The following is a 27,318-nucleotide window of genomic DNA, read 5'->3' on the forward strand; positions in this document are numbered from 1 at the left end:
ACAAAAGCCGCATGTTGCAAACGTCTATGGCTAAGCTGTAAGCAGGACTACATGCCCACGCATAAGCAGATGGAGAGAGCTGAGAGCTTACTGGTGGAGGGTCCTTTCTCTTTGCTAGCAGAGATCCTTCTCTTCCTGATTAAAAGGAAGTGGGCACTAATCCACCTTAAACAAAGGAATCTCCTGAGCACATGGCTAGGATTCCCTGCAATCTTTGAAGTGACCTTTTGGTGTCCCTTGTGAGTGTATAGGTGCAGATTAGCCAGATGGAGGTTTTGCCCAGCAGAGTTGTGATTAGCTGTTGGAAAACTTTTAAGACTTGTTTCAGCAGCAGCTGCCCCACAACATCACATGGATCTTCACTGTATGACTGAAGGTGAGCTGTGCTTACTGCAAGAAAATAAGTTTAGAAGCTCATTTGTTTTAAAAGGTGTCCTGTCAAGTGGAGCTTCTGCCTGAAATATTACCATGAGGTTTATATATGCCCTGAGCAAGAGGCCTGCCTCGCCCTGCCCATTTCCTAAAAGCACCAGGCAGGTGTCAAAAAAAGACACCCCATTGGGGACTCCTGCTGTCCACGTATGGCCATGCAAGTATCTTGGCATAAAATCTGTCCCAGCCACCTATGGGTGTGCCTTAAAGTCCTTTTTATCACTGAGGACCGGTCAATGCTTGACAATTTTACTGAGGCCCGGGGGGGGGGGTATTCTTTTGCCGAGGGATGTCGCCGCCGCCTGAGCCCCTGCTCCACTTGCTTTCCCGCTGGTGCCCCTGATTTCCTGCTGCCCGCTGGGGGGCGCTGCCAGCAGTAGCTGCGCAGTGCCATGCCTAGGCAGTGCCTCAGTGCCACTGCGCAGTGCCACGCCAAGGCAGTGCCTCAGCCATGACGGCCACTGGAGAGCACCAAAGGTGAGCCGGTGGCAGAGTGGCGTAGCAGCCGGGGAGGACGAAAAGGAGGAGGAACCACGGCCTGGTACCAACTGATTTATGGACTGGTCCCGGTCTCCGGACCAGGGGTTGGGGACCACTGCTTTATAGGGTAACATTTTATTTTTTTTTATTTATCATACTTCTATACCGCCCTCCCCGGAGGCTCAGAATTTTCCATATTCTACTAGAACAGCGGTTTCCTATCTTTGCACAACTTGTAAGGAAAGTTCCTTATGAGAGGCAATTCTTGTGGATAAATGTTAACAAAAGAACTGAGACCTGCAGCCAAAAGAAAAAAGAAATACATGTACAGGAGCTTTTCAAAAACCTTTATAAAAGCTCCCAACAATAAAATTTTCTTTCTTCTGACCAGTGAAATGATTAACTCTCTTCATTTTAGTGAGGATGTCATTGGAACACAAAAACCTATGAATACTCCGTGTGAGATCTTCCCTGCAGTCCTTTCATCAGCCCCCCTCCTTCCGTGGAGGAATTCCTGGTAGACCTGTGGTCCTGGAGTCGGCTTTCTTTGACAAGGGCCCCTGGAATTTCCTTACTGTTTGAACCATTATTAAATTTCTTCTGTCATTTCTTTCATACAGTATAGTAATAATTAAAACGGATTGGCAGTCATTTTTTTTGAAAGAGAATAAAATTCCATTTAAAGATGACATCATGTTATCCTGAATGCTGCTGGGGGTGGGGGGTGGGGAGAGAAATCCTTAAAGCATCCTTTGATGTAATATGTAATTTTTTATGCACTTCCGTTACTGTAGAATAATAATAGCCTGCTTATCTCATATGTTATTTATTTAGTAGGCTTTATGAGCGGGCATTGAAAGGGGGGCCCCGCAGTGGTGGCCCCCAAACCACCTGGGCCCCCCCCCCACCCAGGGACCCCCCCACCCATGCGCCTGCTCACCCCCCTCCCCGCTGAGTCCCTGGCTTCCCTGCGGGCCTGCTCAGAGGCCCGCAGGGAAGCCTCCGCCGCCTGGGCTGCTCCCCGCCGAACTCCAGCCAGTTGTGTAATGAGCCAATCGGCTCTTCGTGCCTTCCGATTGGCCCCTCACCCGGACTGGCCCCGCCCACTTCTCCGCCCACTTAGGCCTTAACCAATTATGAATACCGCTCCCAGTGGTTTCAGATAGTTTGATTTATATACTGCCCCCAAGAGACTTGGTTTGCCAATTTTTACTGAGTGATAAGGATGCCAACGTCACTTTTATTATGGCTAAATTTCTGTCCTCAGTTTTTAAACTTAAACTGTCCGATGTATCTTGACTATCTTTGTATATCCTCCTAATCTGCTTTATGCCAATAAAGGTATTGTATTGTATTGTATTGTACTGCCCCCCTCAAATTGAGAACCTGCTGGAGGAGTTGGGGAGAGGGAGGGGGAGCAAGAGGAGGGATGCCTGGTAAATGCAGTTCTAATTCTGGTTGGCCTCAACTGTAGGCCGGGCGGAAGTGGAACGTTCCATCAGGTCCTGATGTTCTTTGGGAACTCATTTCAGTGATAAGGTTAATAATGTAAAATATTCAGCAAATTTTGTGAGAATCATCCAGTCGCAGATATTGTTTATTTATTTTTTATTTATTTAAAACATTTTGACACCTTTCCCCTTGATCAGAGTCCCCAAGACAGTGAATATTTAAAAAACCATTTGAAAAGTAATAACATTCAGAATGAAATAAATCCTTATCCATGGTTCCTCTATATATTTGTGAAACAGCCAGGGGGGTGGGACATGTCTGGCTGTCCAAGTTGGAATAGGGTCAATCAGGGTGCACCCAGCTATACTGCCCTGCCTCTACAGCCCCCTCCCTCCCTCCCTGGACAGTAGCCATGTTCTTCTCAGACGCGCCAGAGACAGAGACACATAGAGCCCTGCCTGACTGAACACGAGCCTTCATTCCCTACTATTGTTCCTGCTGAGAGGGAGGTAGAGAGAGACAGAGAGAGCTGCCCCTAACTGCACACCAGCCCTCCTTCCCTCCTAAGAATGAGCCCTAATTACCTGCTATGCCTCCTGCTGCGAGGCACACCACACCGAGACAGAAGCAAGAGGGAGAGAGAGAGACATACACACACATGGAGAGATCTGCACCTCCCAGTGTCACCTGGGTCCTAGCGCCCATTGCATTCCTGTTTACAATGGGCTTTCTTGCTGGTAATTTAATAAAATGCATAAACAATACCACATCCAGGGAGGAAGGCCAGTAACCATTAGGGGAGGTATGCCAAACAAAATTTTAAATAGTCTTCACCCACTATCAGAATGAGAAGATACCAATAAAAGACAGACACAAGTCCCTGGCGAAGGCATAACAACATTTTAGTGCTGTGCCAGAGAAAGCCCTTTCTTGGGTTCCTACCTGTCTAGTCTCAAATTGGTAGGAGCAGCCATAGCAGGGCCTCTGAAGACGACCAGAGCCATATGGGGAGGTTCATATGGAAGGAGGCGATCCTTAAGTTATGTGGGCCCCAGGCCATTACAGTCATTGCAAATGCCTCCCTTAGGAGTGATTTAAGGATTTGTGGGGTCTGTAGCACCAGAGCCAGTTCTTAGGCCCCACCAAACCTTAAATCACTTCTTTGGGAGGCATTTGCAATGACTCGTGGTGCCCTAGCAGAGTGCAATTGTAGCAGGGGGCGCCAGACTGGGGTCAGAGCCCCCCCCCCCTACCACCAGTGGAAAGGGGTGTCACTCTAATTGTCCTTAAAGAGGGGGGGGGAGGAGAGAGGCTGTGGCCCTCCCACCAGAGGGAAAGTGACTGTAAATGTTCACATTACATGTAGCTTTGGGGCTCTTGGGGGTCCTTGCAATTGCACTTCTTACCAACACTATTACTGCAAAGAATTCTACACCATCTTTCCAATACTAGTTTTCTCAATAGTTTGCCCCCCTCCCCCCTCCAGCTTTTCCCTTTGGAATATCCTATACTTTATTCAGCTAGGACCTGTATTTAAAATGAAACCGTCTTTAGTTAGACTTGGCAGCACTGTAATAAGAATATATTGAATGCTTTAGTGGTAGTGGGGGACAGTCAGATTGGAAAATATACATATTGTAGACAACTAAGACATATGACAGATGTAAGCAGCTCTGACAAGTGCTTATAGAAAACTCTTAATGAGCTTATGATTGAATCAAATTCATTGTAAGCAGGCTAATGGCTTTTCAATGCTGCTTCCTCTTCCGTGCCTCGCTTTTCACCGCAGACTCTTTCGGTCCGTATTAGGTGCCTCCAGGTTTATGGAATTGACGTGAATTATGTAAACTAATATATCTCAGATAAAAGAGACCACTTCCTTAATAAGGACTGTTACTGGGTCTGAAGTTTCTTTTAAGTGAAAAATTGTTTACTACAGCCATGCAGGAATTGTGGCAGATACTCAGCCGGCCTTGGAAGGGTGGTTTAGAAAACTAGATGATCCTACATTTATGAAGGCATGGCTTTCTGTCCTACTGATTTATCGTTACTGGATTAGTCTTCTAAAAATGCCTCAATGGCTCCTTTGCAAAAAGCTTGTGAAGTATATGTGGGATGCTTATTAATTGATGAAGATAGATATCAGCTGCTTTTCTCCCCAGTGGGGTCCAAGGCAGTTTACAACAGAGTTTTCTCCTCCTCCCATTTTATCCTCACAACGACAGCCCTTATAGGTAGGTTAGGCTGAGAGATACGACTGACTTGTTAGCTGTGGTTCAGTGGGGAGGGGAAGGGAAAGGTGCTTGTAAGTCGCTTTGGGACACCTTCAGGAAATGAAAAGTGGGGCTAGGGCTAGGGCAGGGGTAGTCAAACTTCAGCCCTCCAGATGTCCATGGACTACAATTCCCAGGAGCCCCTGCCAGCAAATGCTGGCAGGGGCTCCTGGGAATTGTAGTCCATGGACATCTGGAGGGCTGCAGTTTGACTACCTCTGGATTAGGGTCTTTTTCTTCCAGTCTGTGTCCCCCGTGCAGTACACTGGCCATGAGGATGGGGTCCTTCTTACGGGGACCACATCATTGGGTGGTCTAATCTTGTTCAAACTTGGAGAGTTTCTGTTTTAGGAGAGGCTCCAGCAGCTGTGCTGTGAATTTGATGGCTCTCCCTCAAAAACAGCCCCCTTGAGCCCCAGATACCCATGGAGTGATTCTCCACTATTGTCTATGGGGACTATAATGGAGCCTCCCCCCAAATTGGCATTCCCACATATTTACTGAATCTGAATACCATACCTGTATTGGAATTCAAGAATACTGGGAAATACCAATATTTTTTTTGGGGGGGGGCAGTTCCAGTATACTCAAAAAATACCCTTCCCCTTTTTTAGCAAACCCTTGCTAAAATGGTGGCCATTGTGCCTTGTGGGTTATCGAGGGCCCCCTCTTCCCACCCCGTTATGAGATGTTTTGGGAGGGGTGGGGAGATTGTGTAATACCGCAATGTTTTGCACTGCTGCGTGTCATGTTTTATGTCCTGTATGTTTTAATGGGGTTTTATTGGGGTTTTAGTTAAGCACAGTTGTAACCCGCCATGAGCCGGTTCCGGGAGTGGTGGGAAATAAATTTAATAATAATAATAAAACAATTCTGCACCGCCTCCCTCAGCCGTGCAGTGTTCCAGCCGGTGTCCATCTTGATCGTGTCCATTTACCCTGTTCTTTGCCAGCATAGTTCCCTTTTCCCACTGACCAATCCTAGATGATGCTTTCGTATTGCACAAATTCTTCTTCCTCCTCCTCCTCCTCCAGTTGTGTTTCTGTGTCTTGCTCACTGGTTAAAAGCGTTAAAGAACTATCTAATCCTTTTTTTTTGTAGGATGGACGGTTGCGAACAAATGACCAGCTTCTTGCGGTCAATGGGGAATCTTTGCTTGGGAAATCAAACCATGAGGCCATGGAGACTTTGAGACGTTCCATGTCTATGGAAGGAAACATTCGTGGGATGATCCAGCTGGTGGTTCTCAGGAGACTGGATAGGCAAGCGGAAGTGGTATGAGAAACGTTTTTTTCTGGCTACTAAATTCACGCACCCTTCTATACCAGTGTTGCTGAAGCATCTTCTGTTGACATTGATGGACTCAGGTTTCCTGTTTCTTATCTGGTTTTTAGGCTGGTAGGTGTTGAAAAGTGAAAAGATATAATGAAAAATCTTAGAAGCCCCTTAAGATGAAATAATTATGTCAAATTTATAGTCCGCACGTACTGAAAATGTGCAGGGTTTTTTTTGTAGTGACTAATCCTGGTATAACACAAGCAAGAAACCTTGCACTTGGATTTTGCCTTAATCTTCATGCTGAAAACAATCGGGGAAAAATGTTGCATGTAGCAAGAGTCACTTAAAAACCTTATTTGCTGTAATGCAGCCACAGGGGTTATCAGCCTATTCATGCGGGGAAACTAGCACATTGTACACAGTCCTTACATTAAAGAGTAACAAAGAGTGTGTGAGAGAGAGAAATCCACTATTCTTTCTCACATAATAGCCGACCCTTCTGACTCCCAAATAGGCATCCTGATTTAAAATTGTTGGTCTGTTGAAACAAGAACAAGTTTCCACGTGCTTTCCTATAATGATTTTCCAAACCCACTGAATATCCTTTAAGTAATCCTGTGCTGAAAACCAAAACCACATTTCCTCCTCCCCCTCCCAGATATGTGTTTGAGCATCACCCTGATGTATGAAATGCACACACACTAATTGCGTGTGCCCCCATGAAGAATATATAATCAGCCCTTGACTGAATCAAACCCATTTTAAGCAGAAGTGAATTTGATAGGATATGCTTGCGGTTCAATTGTAATTCCATTTGAGGCTGAAGACTCTAGTAAAGTGGGCCATGACCCATTCTCTTTCTTACCTGAAGTGTTTCCTCCCCTGCCACATCCTGGCTTGGTTTAGCAGAATATGTTTAAATACCCATTCTTCTTTATTGGCTGGGACACTAATGGAACTTTTTCATGACAGCTCCGTTTCACTAGCTGAATACTCTTAATTAGGCACCGCCCTGATCGGTTGCTGGACTATCTATTCTGCTGTTTATCAGAGCCCAAAAATACCTCCCCCCCCCCTTTTTGCTGTTAATTTAAAGCTGCCTCTCCCACTAGGTAGCCATAGACGAGCTGGAGCCACATGATTCCTGCAGGATGCTAGAAAGAACCATTGCAGGTGTCGGCATAGGGGAGACACGATAATCTGTGATGGAATCTGCTGCTTGGGTTTAAAAATGTGCAGTGTCTCATTAATAAAACGAAGTGTTCATAGTGGCTATGTTTTCTTGTGCAAATCACAGGTCAAAATGGTATTTTATCTAGTGATGGATCTGTTTTTGGTGCTAAATGTTGAACTGAAACACAGCCACCTTCTCTTTCTTGTGGTTGAGCAAAATTAGAAGATTACAAGCCATTCCAATGGCTTGCTGGAGGTGACTCATGAGGAAAAAGAATGCCCTAAAAATCATAAAAACGATCATAAAAACTATGTGTTAAACCCAAGCACTGAATAAACATTGAGCAGCCTTGAAAAATATCCCTAGCCCTCATGCCAGAAGAAAATCTCAAAACAAATGAAAAATAGGTCTCGTAGTTTAAAAGCCTAGGGAACGAGAATCATGAATACCCATGGCATGATTTTCAAGGGGAGAAGACTTTCTGAAGCAAGGTGCCACCACTGAAAAAGCCCTGCCTCCACTTTCTGCCTAGCTCTGCTTTGCAAGGAATCTAAAGGTCATCTCATGAGCCTGTGATTGGAATATGCAGCCAGATTTCTGAGGAATACCCACATCAACTGATGGGTATAGAAGGAGCTACATGTCATCTAAGATGCCTGGGACTTATTATTTATTTATTATACTTATATACCGCCCTCCCCGGAGGCTCAGGGCGGTTCAACCATCCAGACTTTTGCCCCTGATCAGCTTTACTGTAGATCATGAACAAGCAATGTGAGCTGCTAGGAGTGTGCATTGGAGTGGGAGGTGGGGTGTAAAAAGTAAATTAAGTCTCAGTCTTGTCTGGATCAGCTTCAGTTTATTAGCCGTCATCCATCCCATTACCCGCTTTAGCCACTTGTTGACCCACCTGACAATGACATGAAGAGCTGGGTGTCATCTGCATATTGGCGGTTCCTCCCTTCAGCACCAATGAGGCTCTCTCCTAGCAGCTTCATGTAAATGGCGGAGGCCTGAGATGCCATCTTTGAAAGCAGGTAGAGCTGCGTTCCCCTGCAGAGAGGTGGCTTTTTCTCTCCTTGGTCCACACAGCCAGCCCAGCTCAGCATGAAACTGTTGCACATAGTGGAAATGGCATTGCATGTGCACTTGCATGGACATGGATGCTGTCAAATGTGTGTGAACACATGTATTCGTGCAGTCGCTACATCATTAAATACTACTATGGTAACTCTAACAATTCATAGCAAGTGGGTAGGCTGTGCGATTAGGATTTACTGGTTCTCCAACGTATATCATGTAATTTACTCCAAGTAAATTTGCAAAGGAGAGGCCAAGTTGGCATTGCTTTGATAATTAATTTTGAATGAACGCATGCTTTTAATAGTTATGGAAAGAGAGAATTTCCTCTTCCCCTCCCCTCCCCTCCCCCCCAATGCAAGTAAAACTCTTCCTTTTAAAAATAACTCTTCTTAGTAAACTGTTTATTTTTTTTTATGAAGCAACTGTCAGAACAAATGTGGAATTGTTATTATTTGGAGAAGGAAAAACTTTGAAAAGCCAAATAGATTGAAACATGGGTTAAGGATTTGCCATTTACATCCAAAGCTGCTCTGGTGTGCGTTCATTACAGAGCATATGTGGCAGCCATTGAGAGAAGGGAACCAGCTGGCTGTCAAAAAATTACCATTGGCACAGTTTTTCTTGTCTTTACAAGGCTACAAGCTGCCTTCACAGATGGAGCACTAATGGGAAGCCAGTTGTGGTCAGAAGAAACTCCATCCCGCAGTCTGCCCTTGCTTTTGAAATCTGGGGCTGTACTGAATTTCCCATTACATTTTCCTCATGAGGCCTCAAATATTTCCAGTTTTCTTAGGGGAAGTACTTGTGTAAATGTTCACATGCCCCAATTCTTTGGTGCTCTTGTGTCTTTCTGGCTCCCACTGCTTCATCCTTGTTTCTTCACTAGATGGTCCTACTTTTCCCTCCCTGGAATCACCACAGATGATCCCAGATGGTAAGAAATCACACAGTGAATGGCCTGAAGTCACAGAGTCATGCTCAGCAGCTAGCTTGGGCTACATAATTATCTCATGGAGGGCCAGACCGTCAAATGAGAGAGAGGGAGAACAAGAGAATGCAACCAGCATTTCTGTCAAGAGAGTTAAAATATTGTTAACAACAAATGGAACTGAGTGAAAAAACGTACTAGTGAAAACATTTGCAAGGCTCTGTATGGCGGTGTGACTCAGCCCTTGGCCGGCTTGACATCAACATACCTCGTATGGCCACCACTTGAAATAGTTTAGAATCAGAGATGGAAGGGACCTCCAGGGTCATCTAGTCCAACCCCCTGCACAATGCAGAAACTCACAACTACCTGCCCACTCATGGTGACCCCAATTTCATGCCCAAGTGATCCCCCCCATCAAAAATCTCCAGCATCCAGTCTGGCCTGGAGGAAATTCACCTACACAGAGTGGCAATTAACAATTCCCTTGGTATGCAAGGAAGGGCCACAAGAAACAAACACTGGCACATCCCTTCCTTCCCACCCACTAACAATCTGCCTAAGTTCATAAAATCAGCATTTCTGTGAGATGACTCAAGGAAGGAGAACCCACCACCTCCCGAGGAAGCCTGTTCCATTGAGGAACCGCTCTAACTTTCATGAACTTCCTCCGGATGCTTACTCGAAAATTATTTTGAATTAATTTCATCCCATTAGTTCTGGTCCGTCTCTCCAGGGCAAGAGGGAACAACTCTGCTCCATCCTCTACATGGCAGCCTTTTAAATACTTGAAGATGGTTATCAAATCCCCTCATAGTCATCTCCTCTCCAGGCTAAACAGACCAAGTTCCTCTAACCTTTCCTCATACATCTTGGTCTCCAAACCCCTCACCATCATTGTTGCCCTCCTCTGGACACGTTCCAGTTCATCTACATATTACTTCAGTTGTCGTGCCCAAAACTGAACACAGTACCCCAGGTGAGGTCTAATCATAGTGGAGTAAAATGATAACATCAGCTCACGTGATCTGGACACTATACTCCTTTTAATACAGCCCCAAATCCCATTTGCTTTTTTAGCTACATTGCTGACTCATGTTCAGTGTATGGTCTACTAAGACCCCCGGATCCTTTTCACACATACTGCTGCCAAGACAAGTCTCACCCACCCTATAGTGATGCATTTGGTTTTTCCTACCCAAATGCAAAACTTTAAGGTTTTCACTGTTAAAATTCATTTTAGTCCAGTTTTCCAGCTTGTCAAGATCATCCTGTATCCTGATTATGTCTTCTGGTCCGTTTGTTACCCCTCCCAGTTTACTATCATCAGCAAATTTAATAAGCACCCCCTCTATTCCTTCATCCAAATCATTTATGAATATGTTGAACAATACAGGGCCCAGGACAGATCCTTGAGAAGCTCCCCTCTGCGAAGTGACAAGCCATTTACATGCACCCTTTGGGTGTGATCTAGCAACCATTTCTTGTTCCACCTAACAGTAATACGATCCATATCACATTTTACCAATTTGCCAATAAGAATATCATGTAAAACCTTATCAAAAACCTTAGTGAAATCCAGGTAAACAATGTCCACGGCATTCCCCTGATCTAGCAAATGTCAAACGTGAAGAGAACTCACAACAGGCTTCTTAATTAAAGAAAGCTTTATTGAGAAGTACTACACGCTCTAGGACTGAGAAGTCAAATCTGACTAGAGTACAGATTTGCTTCTGCTTATCAATACAATTCTCCCGCTCAAAACTTGACAGTTCCCAAGGGAGGGGAGCAAGAGAGAAGACACATACGTAATTAAAACAGAAATACATTCTCATGGCCTTGACTAGGTGATAGCGAAACCAGGCCCAGCCGAGAGGCCTCAACATGTGATAAGGTTACAACAACAAATTATTCACTTTTATGGTTAGCAAGAATACAGGACCTGGGGCAACCAGGCGCCAAGCAATATAACTGACATGGAGGAACTCAGGCTAATTTATGACAAAGATTCTACAGTCCTGACAGCAAGGAAGTAACTTCCACAAAAAAAGATATAAGGTTAGTCTGACATGACTTGTTCTTGAGAAAGCCAGGCTGATTCTTAGTAATTACAGCCATCCACTTTAGCTGCTTAACAATGGAGTGCTTGATGATTTGTTCTAAAATTTTGCCAGCTATAGGTGTCAAGCTGAGGGGTTGGTAGTTATGCCCCCCGCAGGGCACTCAGCTCTGTGGGTATGAATTTACTGGTTGTCCCGGGCCCACATGATGTTCGCCTGGCCTCGACCCAGACCAGGGTCTTTTCAGTCCTGGCCCCAACCTGGTGGAATGAGCTCCCAGAAGAGCTAAGGGCCCTGCAGGATCTACCAGCTTCCCGCAGGGCCTGCAAGACGGAGCTCTTCCGCCAGGCATATGGTTGAGACCAGGGCAGCTCTCCCACTAATCCATCAGAGGATCCCCTCCAATATTGAGATCTCTAACATCGAGACCATTGTTAGATCTATTGCATTGGTCCCACCCTCTTCTGAATATTATTCTCCCCACCAGGCTGAACTTGGGGGGAAGTCAGGTAACTATGATCAGAATTGTGACCACCGCCGCTATATGTTATATGTAACTTTTGTTGATGTTAATTGGGGTTTTTATGGGGATTTTATTGTGTTTTAACTATTTATGTTGTAAACTGCCCTGAGACCTATTTGGAGAAGGGCGGTCTAAAAAATTAAATAATAATAATGATAATGATAATGATAGTTACCTGGATCCTCCTTTATCTTCTTGAAGGTAGGGACGCCTTCAGTCTGCTGGCACTTCACGTGTTCTCCAAAAGTTTTCAAAAATAATGGACAGGAGCTCAGAAATTATATCTGCAAGTTTTTTTTTAGCACCCTTGGATGCAATTAATCTGGCCCAGATGATTTCATTTAAAGAAACCAGGTGTTTATGGACTAACCCTACAGTGATCCTAGGCCACAACTCCCATCCCTCATCACATGAAATGATTTTGCCCCGTTGAGTTGAGCAGTTCAGCCCTCTCTTCATCACCTGTTACAATGTCACTTTCTGGTCCCGACAATGGTCCTGCCATGTCCCTATTCTTTTTTTTTTATTTTGGATATAACTATGGAACCCTTTTTTGTTGTTTTTAGCATTTCTTGCTAGCTTAAAGCCATCCTGAACTTTAGCTTTTCTAACAATCTCCCTACAAGAATTGCTCATTTGTTTATATTCCTTCTTGCTTATAAAGTGCTCCTTCCATTTCCTAAATGAGTCTTTTTAATTATTCAATTATTTTGAAAGCTATGGAGCTATGGTTTCTTTAGGTTCCTCCCAGTTTTCCTTCTCAAGGGAATTGTCTACGATTGAGCCTTCAGTATTTAACTTTTGAGAAACTCCCAGTCTTCTTGGACTTCCATTTCCTTAAGTTTTTCTGACCATGGGATTCTCCCAACATAAATTTACATTTCTTAAAATTTGCTCTCCTGAAGCTCAGCCTATATGTGTGACTATGTACAGCTTTTCTTTTCCCCAAGATCATAAAGTCCAAAATCACATAGTCCCTTCTACCAAGCACACCTACAATTTTTACCTCATCAACCAGTTCTTCCCTATTGGTAAGAATCAGGTCTGAAATAGCAGACCCCCTGGTTGCCCCTTCCACTTTCTGGGAAGTGGAGTTGTCAGCAAGACAAGTCAAGAATTTATTGGACCTTTCATTTTTAGCACAGTTGGTCTTCCAACAGATATCTGGGTAATTGGAATCTCCCATGACCACGAGGTCCTGTCTCTCTGAGGACTTTGTAATCTGGTCTAGGAGCATCTCATCCAAGTCCTCTGTCTAGCTTGGAGGTCTATAGCAGACCCCCACAATAATATCACTCTCATTTCCTACTCCTTTTATATTTACCCAAATACACTCGACTGAACGTTCATGCTCAGGTACCTGTATTTCTTCACAAGTATAAAGATTCTTAACACTTATTGCTACACCACCACCCTTCTTTTCTTGTCTGTCCCTTTCAAATAAATGGTACCATTCAATTCTATTATTCTAGTTGTGAGAATTATCCCATCAGGTTTCTGTAATGCCTATTAGATCATAGTTTCCTTCCTTTATTAGAACTTCTAGTTCTTCCTGCTTGTTTCCCATACTCTGTACATTTGTGTAGAGGCATCATAATCCTTCTTATGAGTACCCCAGACATTTGAACTTTCCTGTAAGTTCACAGTTCCTTGCATATTTTCCATTTCCTTTAAATCTGTAGTGTTCCCATCTACGGTTATCTTCATCGAGCTAGGCTTTGAATGTTTGTCTCACTCCCCCATTGGACTTTGATTAAAGCCCTCCTTACCAGGTTCACAAAACTCCTCGCAAAGACATTTTTTCCCAGCCTTGTGAGGTACAAACTGTCTCCCAATAGAAGAGCCTCCTCACGGTAGCGTGATCCATGTTCCAAAACCCCCAAACTTTTCCGATTACACAGCGATGTAGCCAGTCATTTATCTGCATTTTTTTTCTTTCCCTTACTAAGCCTCGGCCATTAACAGGAAGAACTGATGAAAACACAACCTGCACAACCAAGTCCTTTACTCCCCCCCCCCCCCAAGGCTATGTAGTCTTACTTCATATGCTCCACACTGCACTGGGCAGTAACATTTGTTCCCGCATGAATGACCAGGGAGGGATATCTGTCCTTGGGCTTGACAAGTCTTTCCACTTTTTTCACAGTATCCTTGATTCTTGCACCAGTTAGACACCATACCTCTTGAGACAACCAGTCCAGTTGACATGCTTTGGCTGCTGCTCTTCTCAATAGGGAATCTCCAATTACCATAACGTGTCTCCTAGTCCTAACACATTGGGGAGCAGACGAGGTGGTCCTCTCAACCACAGGGGCCTGTCAAACAGCTTCTGAGGTTCGAGGGAGTTGGGGGAATAGTTCTTGTTCCTGCGGTCCAGGGTCACTATCGACAGGCAGATCCTTGAAAGGATTTCTGAGTGTCGGAGGGGTAGAATATCTCCTTATTCTTTTACACCTCTAGGTAATGTTCTTCCAACTGCTGTCCTCTTGTATTAGCTTCTCTAATTGGTGAGACACCTTTCCTACCTCCCTCAATTGCCCTCCAAAAAGTGCTCCATGAGTTCTTTCTAAGAACTCTTCACCCTCCTTTTTAGAATAAAATATGGGCAGGTGTTCTTCTAGATCAGGGCTCTGACAGAACTCAAACAATTCCAAAGGGCCTGCAAAAGGGAGCTCCTCTACCAGGCATTTAGTTGAGGTCAACCAGTAGCACTGCTTCCAATCGGCCCCCCTCAGCCTCCCTCCTACAGCCATCATTGCAGACTCACCCAACCCACTGGGCCATCAGTAGGCATTGAGTTATTGTTCTCCCCAATGTTCTATTGTTCATAATGTTATAGTTATTATTGTGTTATTATATACTGAGTTATTTGTACAGTTATCTCTGTTTGATGTAAACCACCCTGAGCCTTCAGGGAGGGCGGTATATAAATATAATAAATAAATAAATTACTTTGAGGTAAAAAGCACAAACATGCCACAGACAGTGCAAGTCAGAGCCTCAGGTCCATTACCAGCTGCACCACTTTGGAAGAAGCAGAGCCCTTCTGCAAACTCTGGAACACAAGCCATGAGTCCATTAGTTTTTGTACTTTGAAAGAAAGCAACACTCACTAGCAGCTCCCAAGCTGGCACCATGTAATACTGCCAACTAATGGAAATCCGGTAATGCGATTAGCTGCAGTCCCCCACCACCCCAGAAAAGTAACAGACAAAAACAACAACAACACTCAAACAGCCCTGACTCTTCTGCAACCTATCTACCCTCACCCACTGCCCTCACATACTGTAAGAAAGAAAGCAACACTCACCAGTAGCTCCCGAGCTGGTACTTTCTTCTTCTCCTGCCCAGCTGCTTGTGCTGAGGAGACTGTTTAGAGAAGATTGATGCAAGAAGAAGAAAAAGAAGAATTGGGATTTCATTCATTCATTCATTCATTCATTCAGTTAATAGCCTGCCATTCCCAGGCAAGCTGGCTTGTGGTGGGCTACAGAGTAAAAAATCCCACAATAAATCCCAATAAAATAATAACAGTTTAACCCACCCTGGTGGCTTAATTGGCTAAATCAACTTCCTTCCTCCACTATTCAGCATCTTCCCAATACCCTTTGCCTCAGGGCCCTGATTAGCCAGGGAGAAGGCAGAAGTTATAGCCAATTCCGGTGGGGTGGGGGGATAAATCTAATTGCCCTGGCCTCACCCAAAGACTTGCTGGTCTCTGATCATATAATACATATGTATCTAACTCATGGTGGTTCACGTGGTTTTGCTGTCACAACCACCTTGTAAAGTAGGTTATGCCAAGAGATGGTGAATGGAAGAAGAGTTAGTTATTATATGCCAAAGGGCCTTCCCATTCCTCTCCCCACCACAGACACCCTGTGGGGTGGGTGAGGCTGAGAGAGCCCTGATATCACTGCTCTGTCAGGACAGCTTTAGCAGTGCTGTGGCGAGCCCAAGGTCACCCAGCTGGCTGCATGTGGGGGAGCAGGGAATCACACCCAGCTCACCATTTTAGAAGTCCACGCTCCTAACCACGACACCAAGCTAGTTCTCTAAAATTTTCTTAACATAGCAATCAAATGTACATCTCCCAAAAACATATGGGGCAAGCATTCAGCAAGTATGTATAGGACTTTGGTCTAAAATCCTGGAATGCACATGAGTTAATCTAGACTAAGTACCATTGTAGATTCATGCACAACTTCGTTGTGGGACAGGATCACCCACTTGGGACCGTACTCCTGCCGTCTGGACACTGCATCACACTGATTTTCTGTCATTTGCATGACAATAATGACTGACCAATATATAAAACTAGCCCCACCTCCTCAGAACATGGAAGCCAAGCAAGGTCAGCCATGGTTTGGTCGTGAATGGGAGACCTCCCAGGAAGATGGGGAGGGGGGCTGTTGGGCAGAAGAAGGCAATGTCAACCATCTCTGTTTTCTCTTACCTGGAAAACCCCACGTTTCTCCAGTTGACGTGAGTCGGTTAGGGCTTGACAGCACACAGTTAATATTACTGATGACTGATGACTTTTTAAAGTGCCCTTGACTCTTTCACATTATTTCACGGTGACAGACTCCTTATAAGTAATGCACAAACAAGGTAACATAGGGTTGACTGACTGATTTGCGAGGAGGGGGCTCCACTGTTAACCATATTTGATCTCACTGGGTGTGATTCTGTTTCCTCCTAGGAGCCTGCAGGGCCTGTGTTGTTGTTTCCGAAACCAGAACATGACGGGAGCGTGAATTTTACAAGCTTCCCGAAACGTAGCGATGCTGCCGTGCAGTGTTATGTACCCTGCTGGCCTGAGGAGAGGTTGAACGGTAAGTGCCCTGCCTGCGACTTCACCTGGCTTTAAAACAACAGCGGCAGCAGCAGCAGCAGCAGCAGCAAGCAAACTCACTTTTCCAAGTTACTTTGCTTTAAGAAATATCCATCAGCTTCGAAGGCAATTAATTAGAGTAAGTGCAGATTTCATAAGGCACAAAGATTTCATGGCAGGTCGACGAGCTGACTCAGAGCTTGTGAATGGGATTCCTGGCACCAGTTCCCGCTTCAGGGACACTGTCGGGCTTGCTATCCCACTGTGTAAGGTTGGATAGAAAATAATTTATGGGCACAAGGGATAGATGAAGTGTGTGTTCTCAGTAGCACCATGTCCGGTCTGGAGGCTTTGCACCGGGCTGCAGGCTGGAGTTGGAGTTGGGGAGGTTGCCCCACCTCTTCCTGCTTCTGCACGGGGGAGCATTTGGCCCGGTACACCTCACCCACCTCAGCCTGGTGCTCCCGCATAGGAGCTAGACCAGTGAGGTTCCCAGTGCAGAAACAGTCTAGGACTCGCTCCTTCTGTGTCACTCTCTTAAGGTGAGCATGCTGGCTGTTATATTCACACTAAGTTCCTTCCGGTGTGGATGGGGAGTTTGGGTTGCACTGCCTGAGCCTCAAGGTAGTGTGGAATGCTGTGTAAACTGTAACCATCTGCAAAAAATCAAAATAAAGCAACCTTGGAGGAATTCAAGTAACCCTCCCCCCCCTCTATATATATTATTAAAGAATAATAATTTAGAAGTACAGAGTTTGAAAGAGGTTTTTGGAACCCGAAGGATGTTTAGATTTATTCTTCATTAACATAAGGCTGTTGGTGCCTGGCAAACTGTAAGTTTCTGCTAGCATTGTTCTCTTTGTCTTGCCCAATTTCCCTGCTATTAACCCCCCACCCCTCCCCAGTCACACGTGGCTTCCATCCACACAGGTCCCATGATGCTCAGCATAGCCTTTTGTGGCTGGTCAAAGTGGACAGCTTCTTCTCTTTTTCACTAGAATCATAGAGTTGGAAGGGATCTCCAGGGCCATCTAATCCATCCCCCGGCAGACTACAGGAAATGGCCCCAGGAGCCGAGCACCGACACAGTCCCTTCTTTCTACCCACTCACAGAATCCGCATTTATGTCAGACGGTTGCCTAGCCTCTGCCTAAAAACTTCCCAAGAAGAAGAACCCCCCACCTCCCAAGGTAGCCAGTTCCACTGAGGAAATGCTGCAACTGTCAGGAACCTCTTCCGGATGTTTAGCCGAAAATTATTTTGAATAAATTTCATCCCATTGGTTCTGGTCTGACCCCCCGGGGCAACAGAAAACAGCTGTGCTCCATCCTCTATGTGGCAGCCCTTCAAGCACTTGAAAACGGCTATCCTATCCCCTCTTAGCATTAGCACTGGTGGGATCTAACGCTGTGGCTGAAACGTAGAGCTAAACTTAGCGTTATTCAAATCCTTACGCTGCACAGGTATTGGATTTGGTATTACTGATAATGATTTTATTATGGATGAAGGCAAGGCTGGTCTGTGGGACCGAAAAGTGGGTTGTGCCTTGGGTTGTGACTCCTCCTCCTCCTTTGGTTTGCATCCTGACTCATTCCCAGGTTATTGGCTCATTGCCAGCTTCCAGTAGTGGGCGGGAGACTGTGGGCGATGCTTGGGTTCACACTAGGGTTGTGCATGGCGGCGTCCAAATCGGCCGCTCCGGGTCGCTGCACCCAGCACCGCAGGGGGGGAGGGAGTGTGCACGGCTGCACATACTCCCTCCCCCCCTGCGGCAGCCTGGAGCAGCCAATTCGGATGCCACCGCACACCCTAGTTCACCCTGCCAGGGGTCGGTGGCCTTGTGGTAGCAGTTCCAAAAAGGAGACTTTAGATGCAAACACATGTTGCCAATACTTGGCTATTTTCTGTTGCTGCTTTCACATATAGCTTCTATTTAGAAGGGTAAAAATAATTCCCATGGTATAGGGATTTAAACAGTGGTAATGGTTGGTTACTCTCAGGTTAATCTGAGTGAGGGGGGAAATCACACTGTTAACTTAATTTCTGTTTTACCTGTTTGCTGGATTCAAAACAATAAAAATGTAAGAACCTCCAGAGTAAATCTCCCATGAGGCTGATTGGTGTTTAACAGTGAAAAGTCAAAAAATATATTAGGGTTGAAAAGACAAAACACGTGTCAAAGGCAAGCTAAAGCGGGGAGGGAAAATTGTAATTCTTCTCCCAGTATATGGAAGAAAAAAAATCAGGCCTACCTGAATCTATGTAGGTGAACAAAATTATGGAAAACAAGCAGTCTTAATTCTGACTACTGTGCCAGCAGAGCCATTCTTATAATGGTGTACTATGTGCTGTGTGCTCACAAATCTTGATGAGTACCGTATTTGCCGTCGTATAAGACGACTGGGCGTATAAGACGACCCCCCAACAATTCCACTCAAAACACAGTACTATGGGCCACTATGGGCAGCTATGTCTATCCCAACTGAAGTGCACCCGGCGTATAGGACGACCCCCCCACTTGGAGGCATGTTTTTCAGGGGGGAAAAGTAGTCTTATACGCCAGCAAATACTGTATATCCTTACTTTTTGGTCATCCTGTGTGTCTTAGGGTCATAGTGGGAAGAGAGCATGATGGTTCTCTCTCTAGTTCTTCTTGCCTGTCATTTGCCATCAGTTCTTTGTGATGACCGACAATACTTGCACAAGGTCAAGGGCCTCTACTGGAAGTTTTACAGATGTAATAGACTCATTTAGATAGGTGTGGCTGGAACCAATGGAATAAAATGGAGCAGTGCAGCTCCCATGTCACATGGTACAACCTGCAGTAGATGGTGTTGGAATTGTCTGAGCTTCCTCCATTTGTACAGCTGTCAGATCCAACCCGTAGGGTTCTTGTTATGGGTAGCAAGGTTTAGAAGTGACAGAGTAAAGGATGGTGAAATGCCATCAAGGTGTAGCTGACGAATGACTTTCCTGGGATTCTCAAGCAAAAGATGAACCGAGGTAGTTTGCACTGTCTACTACTCTGTAGCAACCATGGACTTTCTTGGTGGTCTCCCATCTGAGTACTAACCTGGGCTGATCCTGCATAGCTTCCGAGAACAGGCAGGATTGGCCTAACTTGGGCCGTCCAACTCATGGCAGAGAGAAGGATACACCACAGGATTTCCCACAGCAAACAGGAACATTGATGGGTGTCATCACTCCAAGTGGTCTTTTCCAAAACTCAGTAGAAATGCATAGAACTTAGAATCATAGAATCATAGAATCCTAGAGTTGGAAGGGGCCATACAGGCCATCTAGTCCAACCCCCTGCTCAATGCAGGATCAGCCCAGAGCATCCTAAAGCAACTCACCCTAGGATTCTAGCAACTCACCCTAGGATTTTAAAGAGATTTTTAAAATTGTTGTTGTTGTTATAAACAAAAACTTTAAAAGCCCAAATGAAAAAGCTGTTAACCCTCAGTTTAAAAAAAATGCTTTGTATCTCTTCTCATGTGAAGAGAAGATGCTTTAAATCCAGTAGTGAAATGCTAGCATGCAGTCGATTTTATATGAATGATATGATACTTGCCACCCAGCGGTCCTCAGTTTGTTCCTCTGCCAAACTGTTGTGCCGAGACAGCATTTTTAAAAAGTATCCCCTTTTCAAAGAAGTCTTACTTCCGTGCCAGCGACTTCACATTTCTGTTGCCGAAAGATTACTGGAATCTAAATCATCAGAGGATGTGTAACTCGCAAAAAAAAATGTTACCAGCAGTCTAGGGACTTGCTGTCATCTTTGTGGCTAAGTTTCCTAATGTTTGCCCTAAAGAATGGCCTGGCATAATGAAATTTGAAATCAGCACAAATCTACCTTTAGAAATGTTTCTTCAACTTAGGTTTTTGAGCTCATTGTCTTTCACTTGGGTGGGAAGTGCCATCAAGTTAAAATCATTTGAGGCATGAGACCAACAGAGGTGGTTTGCCTTGGCCTGCCTCTCCATTGTAACTCTGTCCTTCCTCAGTGGTCCCCCATCCTAGGACTAACCCCATCCTAGGACTAACTCTGGCCTTCCTCAGTGGTCCCCCATCCTAGGACTAAACGTTTATCATTGTGTGATGGGCCCCAATACTTCATAGCAACTGTTTTGCCATTGGCCTTTGTCTTGATGGTCAGCCTTTTGGGGGTCGGACCCACTATCTATTCTCAGAATTGCTGAAGTGTCTAGAGACTCCATTAGCTTGACGACCCCCTATGTTAAAGGAAGTATAAGGAAATTTACCATTTATTAAGTTACCACCCATTGTTAGCTGGAAAGACTAATTTTAATTTTTTTTTTGGCATTTCAATTCTCTATTAATAAGCCAGAGCCAAAATTGTTATAAATAATAATGACACATTCCCAATGTGGGAAGTCAGAAGATTATAATTTGCTTTTCTTGACGTTGGGGAAAGTATTTCCATCTGTTCCAGAAATAGCCCTGGAATGGTTTCTGATCCATCCCCGGATGACAACCTTGGGGATCCCATCCCTGCTGCCACTAATGAGGATCACAAGCTGTATGCAGAACAGCCTTTATGTATGGTGGAGACATCAGATGTCTCATCATCAGATTCCAGGCCAAGACCCTCAAACACCCATACCATAATTGCCCTCCCATTATCAAGGGACTCTTTGTCCTCACTATTCCTATATGGAGCAAGTCAGCCTCAACGTAGGCAGCTCCAAGGAAGTTGAAGACCCTGTACACTAGCAATCCCCAACCCGTGGGCTTCGGACCACGTGTGGTCCTTCGACTAATTGGAGGTGGGCCCCGAAGGACGCCTTCTCCCCCCCCCCCAGCCCTTTCCTTCATCTCCCCCAGCCCTTTACAACACACTTGATTGTTGTGGTGTGTCTGTATCTTATTTTGAAGGGATGTTTAAACATTACCATAGCGATCAGAGAGCGTTAGGGCAGTGGTTGAGAGTAGAGGAGTAAACTACCCCCCCCCCCACACCGGGCCTCAGTAAAAGGCGTTGAGTGGTCCCCGGTGATAAAAAGGTTGGGGACCACTGCTGTACATGGTCGTTCATTAATCAGCTGACTACTTACCCTCCTCTGCCCTCAGCAATCACCAAGGATATGTTGTCCCAGCATAGACCGGGCTATTCTTCCCCCAACATTCTTCCCCAGTGGAAGGAGAAAGCAGACGCTTGGACACTTTGGGGCAAAAAATTCTACTCTTCTTGGCCCCTTAACTTCAGAATAGCAAATTGCCAGACTGTGATCGGAGCATACCAGCTTGTATTGTGGGAGAGTTTAGCTCCATATATTCACAAGCTTTCCAGGGAACCACAAGGCATGACTCAAATGATACAGCCTTGAAGCCACACGTACTTCAAAGCGAGGGATTAGTGCTGGGAAGCATGCCAGGAAGGTTGCAGCTCAAGCTAGGGTTCCGGCCATTCTCCACAGGCATCTCTGGTTACACAATACCGGTTAATAAGGCTTTCAAGAGGTCATCCGTCTTCACACAGTCCAGCAACAACTACCTTTCTTTGTTGGAGAAAAATTGCCCAATTGCCTTCTTGCTGAGCTCCTTCCCACCTCCTCCACTTCAATAGAATCGGTTTTGCTACTGAGAGTCACTCCGCCACTGTCTTCCATGGAAAGCATCCCTCCGGTCCTGCATTCCAGTAGGTCATCAGACCTCCTTCAACAAAATTAGAAGTGCTCCAGCCTAGGGAGGAAGCAACCCAGATCAGACATCAGAGCCATCTTCATCACTGGGCACAAAAACCTTTGGAAAGACATCATAATTTCCCCTTTGGACCACGAATGATGCCTCAACCCAAATTATGCTTCCAAGGTTTTTCATACATGGGGGTTTCTGTGGTTGGCTTGTTTGCCAGTCCAACTCCATCAAGGTCCCCTGGTTCTGTTCTATGTACTCCCTCCCATGCCACTGATACCCAGGGTTTGGTGGGTGATGAAGGAAGAGAGAATGGAGGAGGAGATGAAGAGTTGGTTTTTATACAGAAGAAGAACAGTTAACTTGTATACACTGGCCAAAGGAGTCTCAAAGTGGGCTTCTCTTCCTCTCCCCACAACAGACTCCCTGTGAGGTAGGTGGGGCTGAGAAATCATACCCGGTTCACCACTACACCACGCTGGCAATGCTGATTATACCTTATTGCATGGGTAGTCAACCTGTTGTCCTCCAGATGTCCGTGGTCTACAATTCCCATGAGCCCCTGCCAGCATTTGCTGGCAGGGGCTCATGGGAATTGTAGTCAATGGACATCTGGAGGACCACAGGTTGACTACCCCTTCCTTATTGAACTCAGCCGTAGTTCCCAGATTTCTTTCAAATGTCGAGGGGAACCCTTTCCTCTCCCCCCCTGGCTCTGAATGTCATCTCCTGCAGGATGGATTCAGATGGGCAGCCGTATTGGTCTGAAGTAGCACAATAAAGTCAGAGTCCAGTAGCACTACAGGTCGCTCTTCCACCCAAGCATTGCATGCCTCCATTTAGTCAGCTGGATGATCTGTTCTTAGTAGTCAGGGTTTTCCAGAATGTCTTCAGCTAGGTATGCTAACAGTTTGATAAGGTCTCATTTCGAGGCATGGGCCTTTGTCCCTCTTCATATCCTTTGAAAGAAATATCCTCTGTGCACAGTCATCTAACCAAACTGGAGAGCCAGTTTGGTGTATTGGTTAGGAGTGTGGACTTCTAATCTGGTGAGCAAGGTTCGATTCTGCGCTCCCCCACATGCAGCCAGCTGGGTGACCTTGGGCTCGCCACGGCCCTGATAAAACTGTTCTGACCGAGCAGGAATATCAGGGCTCTCTCAGCCTCACCCACCCCACAGGGTGTCTGTTGTGGGGAGAGGAAAGGGAAGGCGATTGTAAGCCACTTTGAGCCTCCTTCGGGTAGAGAAAAGCGGCATATAAGAACCAACCCTTCTTCTTCAACTATTGTGACTTAAAATACAGAAATGCAAGGTTCCTCGGTATTCTTTCTCAAACTCTTGGGGATTTCTTAAGGGCCCCACCATTCTTTTCCCACAACACCCTAGGGTGCTGTTGCGTTGGTCCCTGGATGTGGTTTTGCCTGTCATGATGAGGCCCCCATTGGAGCCCATGGCTACATGCCGGGGTAGGTTTTCAAGCATGAAAGTGGCATTTTTGGGTTGCCCTTTCTTCAGCCACATGCATAGGTGAACTGGCCAACTTGGAATCGACCCCCCGTTTTTACAGATTTTTCCCAACAAGCTAGTCCTCCATCCCAGTGTGGAGTTTTTACCCAAGGTTGTGTTGCGTTCCTTTTCTCCCAGGACATCGTGTTGCCAGTCTTTTCTCCGAATCCTGAAGGGGCCCTGGAGAAAGATATGCCCACACCAGATGTCAAAAGAGCCATCCTTTATTACTGAGCTTGAGCCAGGTCACCTCAGTGCTCTAAAGCCCTGTTTGTCTGCCCTTCTGGCCCTAAGAAGGGGATGGTGGCTTCGCCCCAGTCCATCTCGTGGTGGGGGTCTCAGCGTTGCAAACATGCGACCTGGGCAAAAGAGGAAATGTTTCTCAGACGTTAGGCCAGGGGTAGTCAACCAGTGGTCCTCCAGATGTCCATGGACTACAATTCCCATGAGCCCCAGCCAGCATTCGCTGGCAGGGGCTCATGGGAATTGTAGTCCATGGACATCTGGAGGACCACAGGTTGACTACCCCTGCGTTAGGCTATAGGTCAGCAATCCTGTAGTGATGCTGACCTCAGGAAACGGTCTTGCAATCTGTTTTTGAATGAGAGCTTCTCTTGCCTCCTGTGTTAAAATCCAGGTGGGTCACCGTGTTGGTCTGAAGCAGCAGAACCCATCTAGAGTCCACGGGCACCTTTAAGACCAGCCAAGTTTTATTCAAGGTGTGGCAAAATGAGTCCTGGAGGTGGATGGGTGCTCTGACATGCCTGCCCTGGGTCTGTAGGTTAAAATGGCTGCTAGGAGGGGTGGGAAGGCTGTGACTGCCTACACTTCCCAGCAGACTCAGGGAAGGGGGAGGGGCACATGCCCCAAGGAGAAGGGAGGAGTCAGGCTCCACCAGGGGAAGGAACGTGGGAGTATTTAGGCTCCAGACCTCCTGGGAGGGGGGGGCAGTCTCTCCAGGATCTACAAGGGAGGAGGGGCCAATCTCCGCTCCAGGGAAAAGGCCCTGCTGGCCCCAGGTCGAGCGAGGGACGGGGCCTGGCCTGGCCACAGGAGAAGCAGCCCCCAAGGAGGTGGGCAGGGAGACTGGCAGGCAGGTGGCCACAGGGGCCTCTCCCCTCTTCCACAAGGAGTGCAGGGAAAGAGGAGGGCGTTTAGGCACCCATTAAGTTCATGCCCGGAGTGCTGTGGCTTGATTCCATGTGCTGGAGGGTGTGTACATGTATCTTATCTGAGTGTTGATAGTTCAATAAACCTGAGTTTTGCACATAACCAAGTGGCTGGACCTCTGGACCACCTAGTCTCTCCCGCTCGGGTACTACTAGTGTGTTGGGAGGGCCGAGGGGGGGGGGGGGAGAAAGAAAACCAGGCAAACCTGGGTGGTTGCCAACTCTCCAGGCGTGACCCAAAGATTGGTGGTATTGACTTAAAACACCAGGAACACAGCCAAGGGATCTCACTGTCCCTTGGGAAGGGGTATCACAGTCAGTGAGTGGTGGCAGGGATGAGATAGGACCCACCCAGGGAAAGGGTGGAGGTCTGGGCCAGGGCCCATAGGCTTGGCATCTGTCGTGCAGGCAGCATGTTCTGCCACACAAGGTATGAGCTTTCATGTGCATGAACACTTCCTCAGAGACAATGGTACAAAATGGAAGTCATCCGTTCATACATATGGGCAAAGTGTGAGAGTAAAATATCATACAGCACAATGAAAATGGTTGACAGATTCCAGAGTAAATAAACTACAAGCCAAATTCTGTTATTGTCCCTATTTATCTCTGGAATCCGTCAACCATTTTCATTGTGCTGTATGATATTTTACTCTCACACTTTGCCCATATGTATGAATGGATGACTTCCATTCCATGGCATTGTCCCTGAGCAAGTGTGCGTGCCCACGAAAGCTCATCCCTGGAATCAAACTGGGTTGGTGCCCCCAGACTCTCGATTTGTTCTGCTCCTGTGTTCAGCTTGCCAGAGTCCCAGGATGGGGCTGCCCAGAAAGATGGATGATGAAAACAGGGCTGCCCTCACCTATAACTGTTGTTCTTGGGCTTCTTGTATGGTTATTCTTTGGGGGCCTTAGTAGGCATCGTAATGAGAAGGGCAGCAGTGGAGAAGATTGACGGATTATTAGAACTTAGAAAACTATGAAGAGATTAAAGTAGAGTCCCCAGCCCTGGGTTGGCAAATACCTGAAGATTTTGGGGGTGGAGCTGGGAGGGGGCGGGATTTGGAATGGGGGGGGGACCCTCAGTGGAGTATAGTGCCATTGGATCCTCTCTCCCAAGCGGCCATGTTATCCAGGGGAACTGATCTCTTTCGTCTGCACATGAGCTGTAATACTTGGGGATCCCTAGGTGGGAGGAGGGGAAGAGAGCTGAAAGACTGTGGAATTGAAAGTAGCCATTTGAATGACTGATTGTCGCTACTAGTTGTCCTGCAGGGAAATAAGTAATCGTTGAAATCAAGGATCAAATTTGAATAATAGCTCTGATGATGATTGGGGGACACTTTGTGGGACTTAATCAGGAAAACAGAAGGATTAAGCTGGAAGAAATTGAAACAGAGTTCTTGGAACAAAACGGGGCTCCTTATCCACCACGTGTGCTTGTCTGTTATAGTCTTTGGGTCCTACTTGTATGGTGCACAGTTTGTTTAGTTAGCCTATGTAGGCCATTTTAAAACACTGTTCGATTAAAACAGCAGATTTTAAAACTGAACAATTGTTTGCTTCTTTGCCTCCACACTTGGTTTTGACGCTTGGCCTTCTAAGAAGCGTGCGCATGAGACTGCCATGTTTCCACATCCTAGAAAAGGCCTTCAAAGCAGCTATAACTCAAATTTCCGTTCCCAGATGGGTCACTAAACCAATGCTGTGCTCCTCGTCACTGGACTTATTTTCAGGACGCTTCCCTCTTAATCAGAAATGGGGAGAAGGGAAGAAGGAAACAAGTGTCCGGGGTGGTCGGACTTGGTACTGGTGCCTGCCCAGGGGAAGGCAACAGGGAGGTTCCTTTGAGGCTGGCAGAGACAGGTGGGTTTGGGCTTGCCCCGTCTCCCTGGGACCAAGGAGGAAGTGCGTGGATGGCGTTCTCCGGGGTGAGCCAGGGACATCAGCAGCCGCCTGCAGTTGGTGCAAAAGAAAACGGGAAAGGCCAGACTTCCCGCAGAGCCGCCCTCGATATTCCGTCCCCCTGCTGGCTGTTTAGATCAAGCATACGTTTGTGTGGGCATGTGTGAGACAAACTATTCGTTGGAATTAATAAAACTAATGCAGAACTTTGACTCCTCGTCACCATAAGGAGGGCTTCAATGTGTTTATCTTTAATTATGCATGTGCAAATGGGAAAATCAGGTCTCTTGCAAATCCCGAGGGATATATTTTCTGCTTGGTGTAATTTTAATTCTAGTCTAGTTAGCTTGGAGATTTGTATAATTTGTTACCAGCTTCAAGTAATGTTTGGGCTTGCCGGCTGTGCTCTTGAAATATGTTTCCTCGTGTCACAGCCTGTTGTTGTTACTTTGCTTTTTTCAGAGCTTTGTGCGTCTCAGCGGGGCGTGGCTGGAGACGAAACCCCGCCCCCTTTGCCTCCACATCCCAGTGATGAACTGCTCATGGATCACAATCACAGG

The 27,318-nt window shown here is 46.1% G+C and overlaps 1 protein-coding gene across 3 annotated transcripts in view; it reads left to right on the plus strand.

Annotated features, from left to right (window-relative positions):
* The window catches only part of PARD3B (par-3 family cell polarity regulator beta), a 719,005-nt gene that overhangs the window by 321,161 nt on the left and 370,526 nt on the right, over positions 1 to 27,318 (plus strand). For all 3 annotated transcript variants that reach the window (XM_077319232.1, XM_077319230.1, XM_077319231.1), the window contains exons 12-14: positions 5,739 to 5,912; positions 16,386 to 16,518; positions 27,221 to 27,317. In XM_077319232.1, the coding sequence (XP_077175347.1) occupies positions 5,739 to 5,912; positions 16,386 to 16,518; positions 27,221 to 27,317 (404 nt within the window). The remainder of the gene's footprint in view (positions 1 to 5,738; positions 5,913 to 16,385; positions 16,519 to 27,220; position 27,318) is intronic.

This window comes from Paroedura picta, chromosome 2 (genome assembly GCF_049243985.1).
Source record: "Paroedura picta isolate Pp20150507F chromosome 2, Ppicta_v3.0, whole genome shotgun sequence".
Lineage (NCBI taxonomy): Eukaryota > Metazoa > Chordata > Lepidosauria > Squamata > Gekkonidae > Paroedura > Paroedura picta.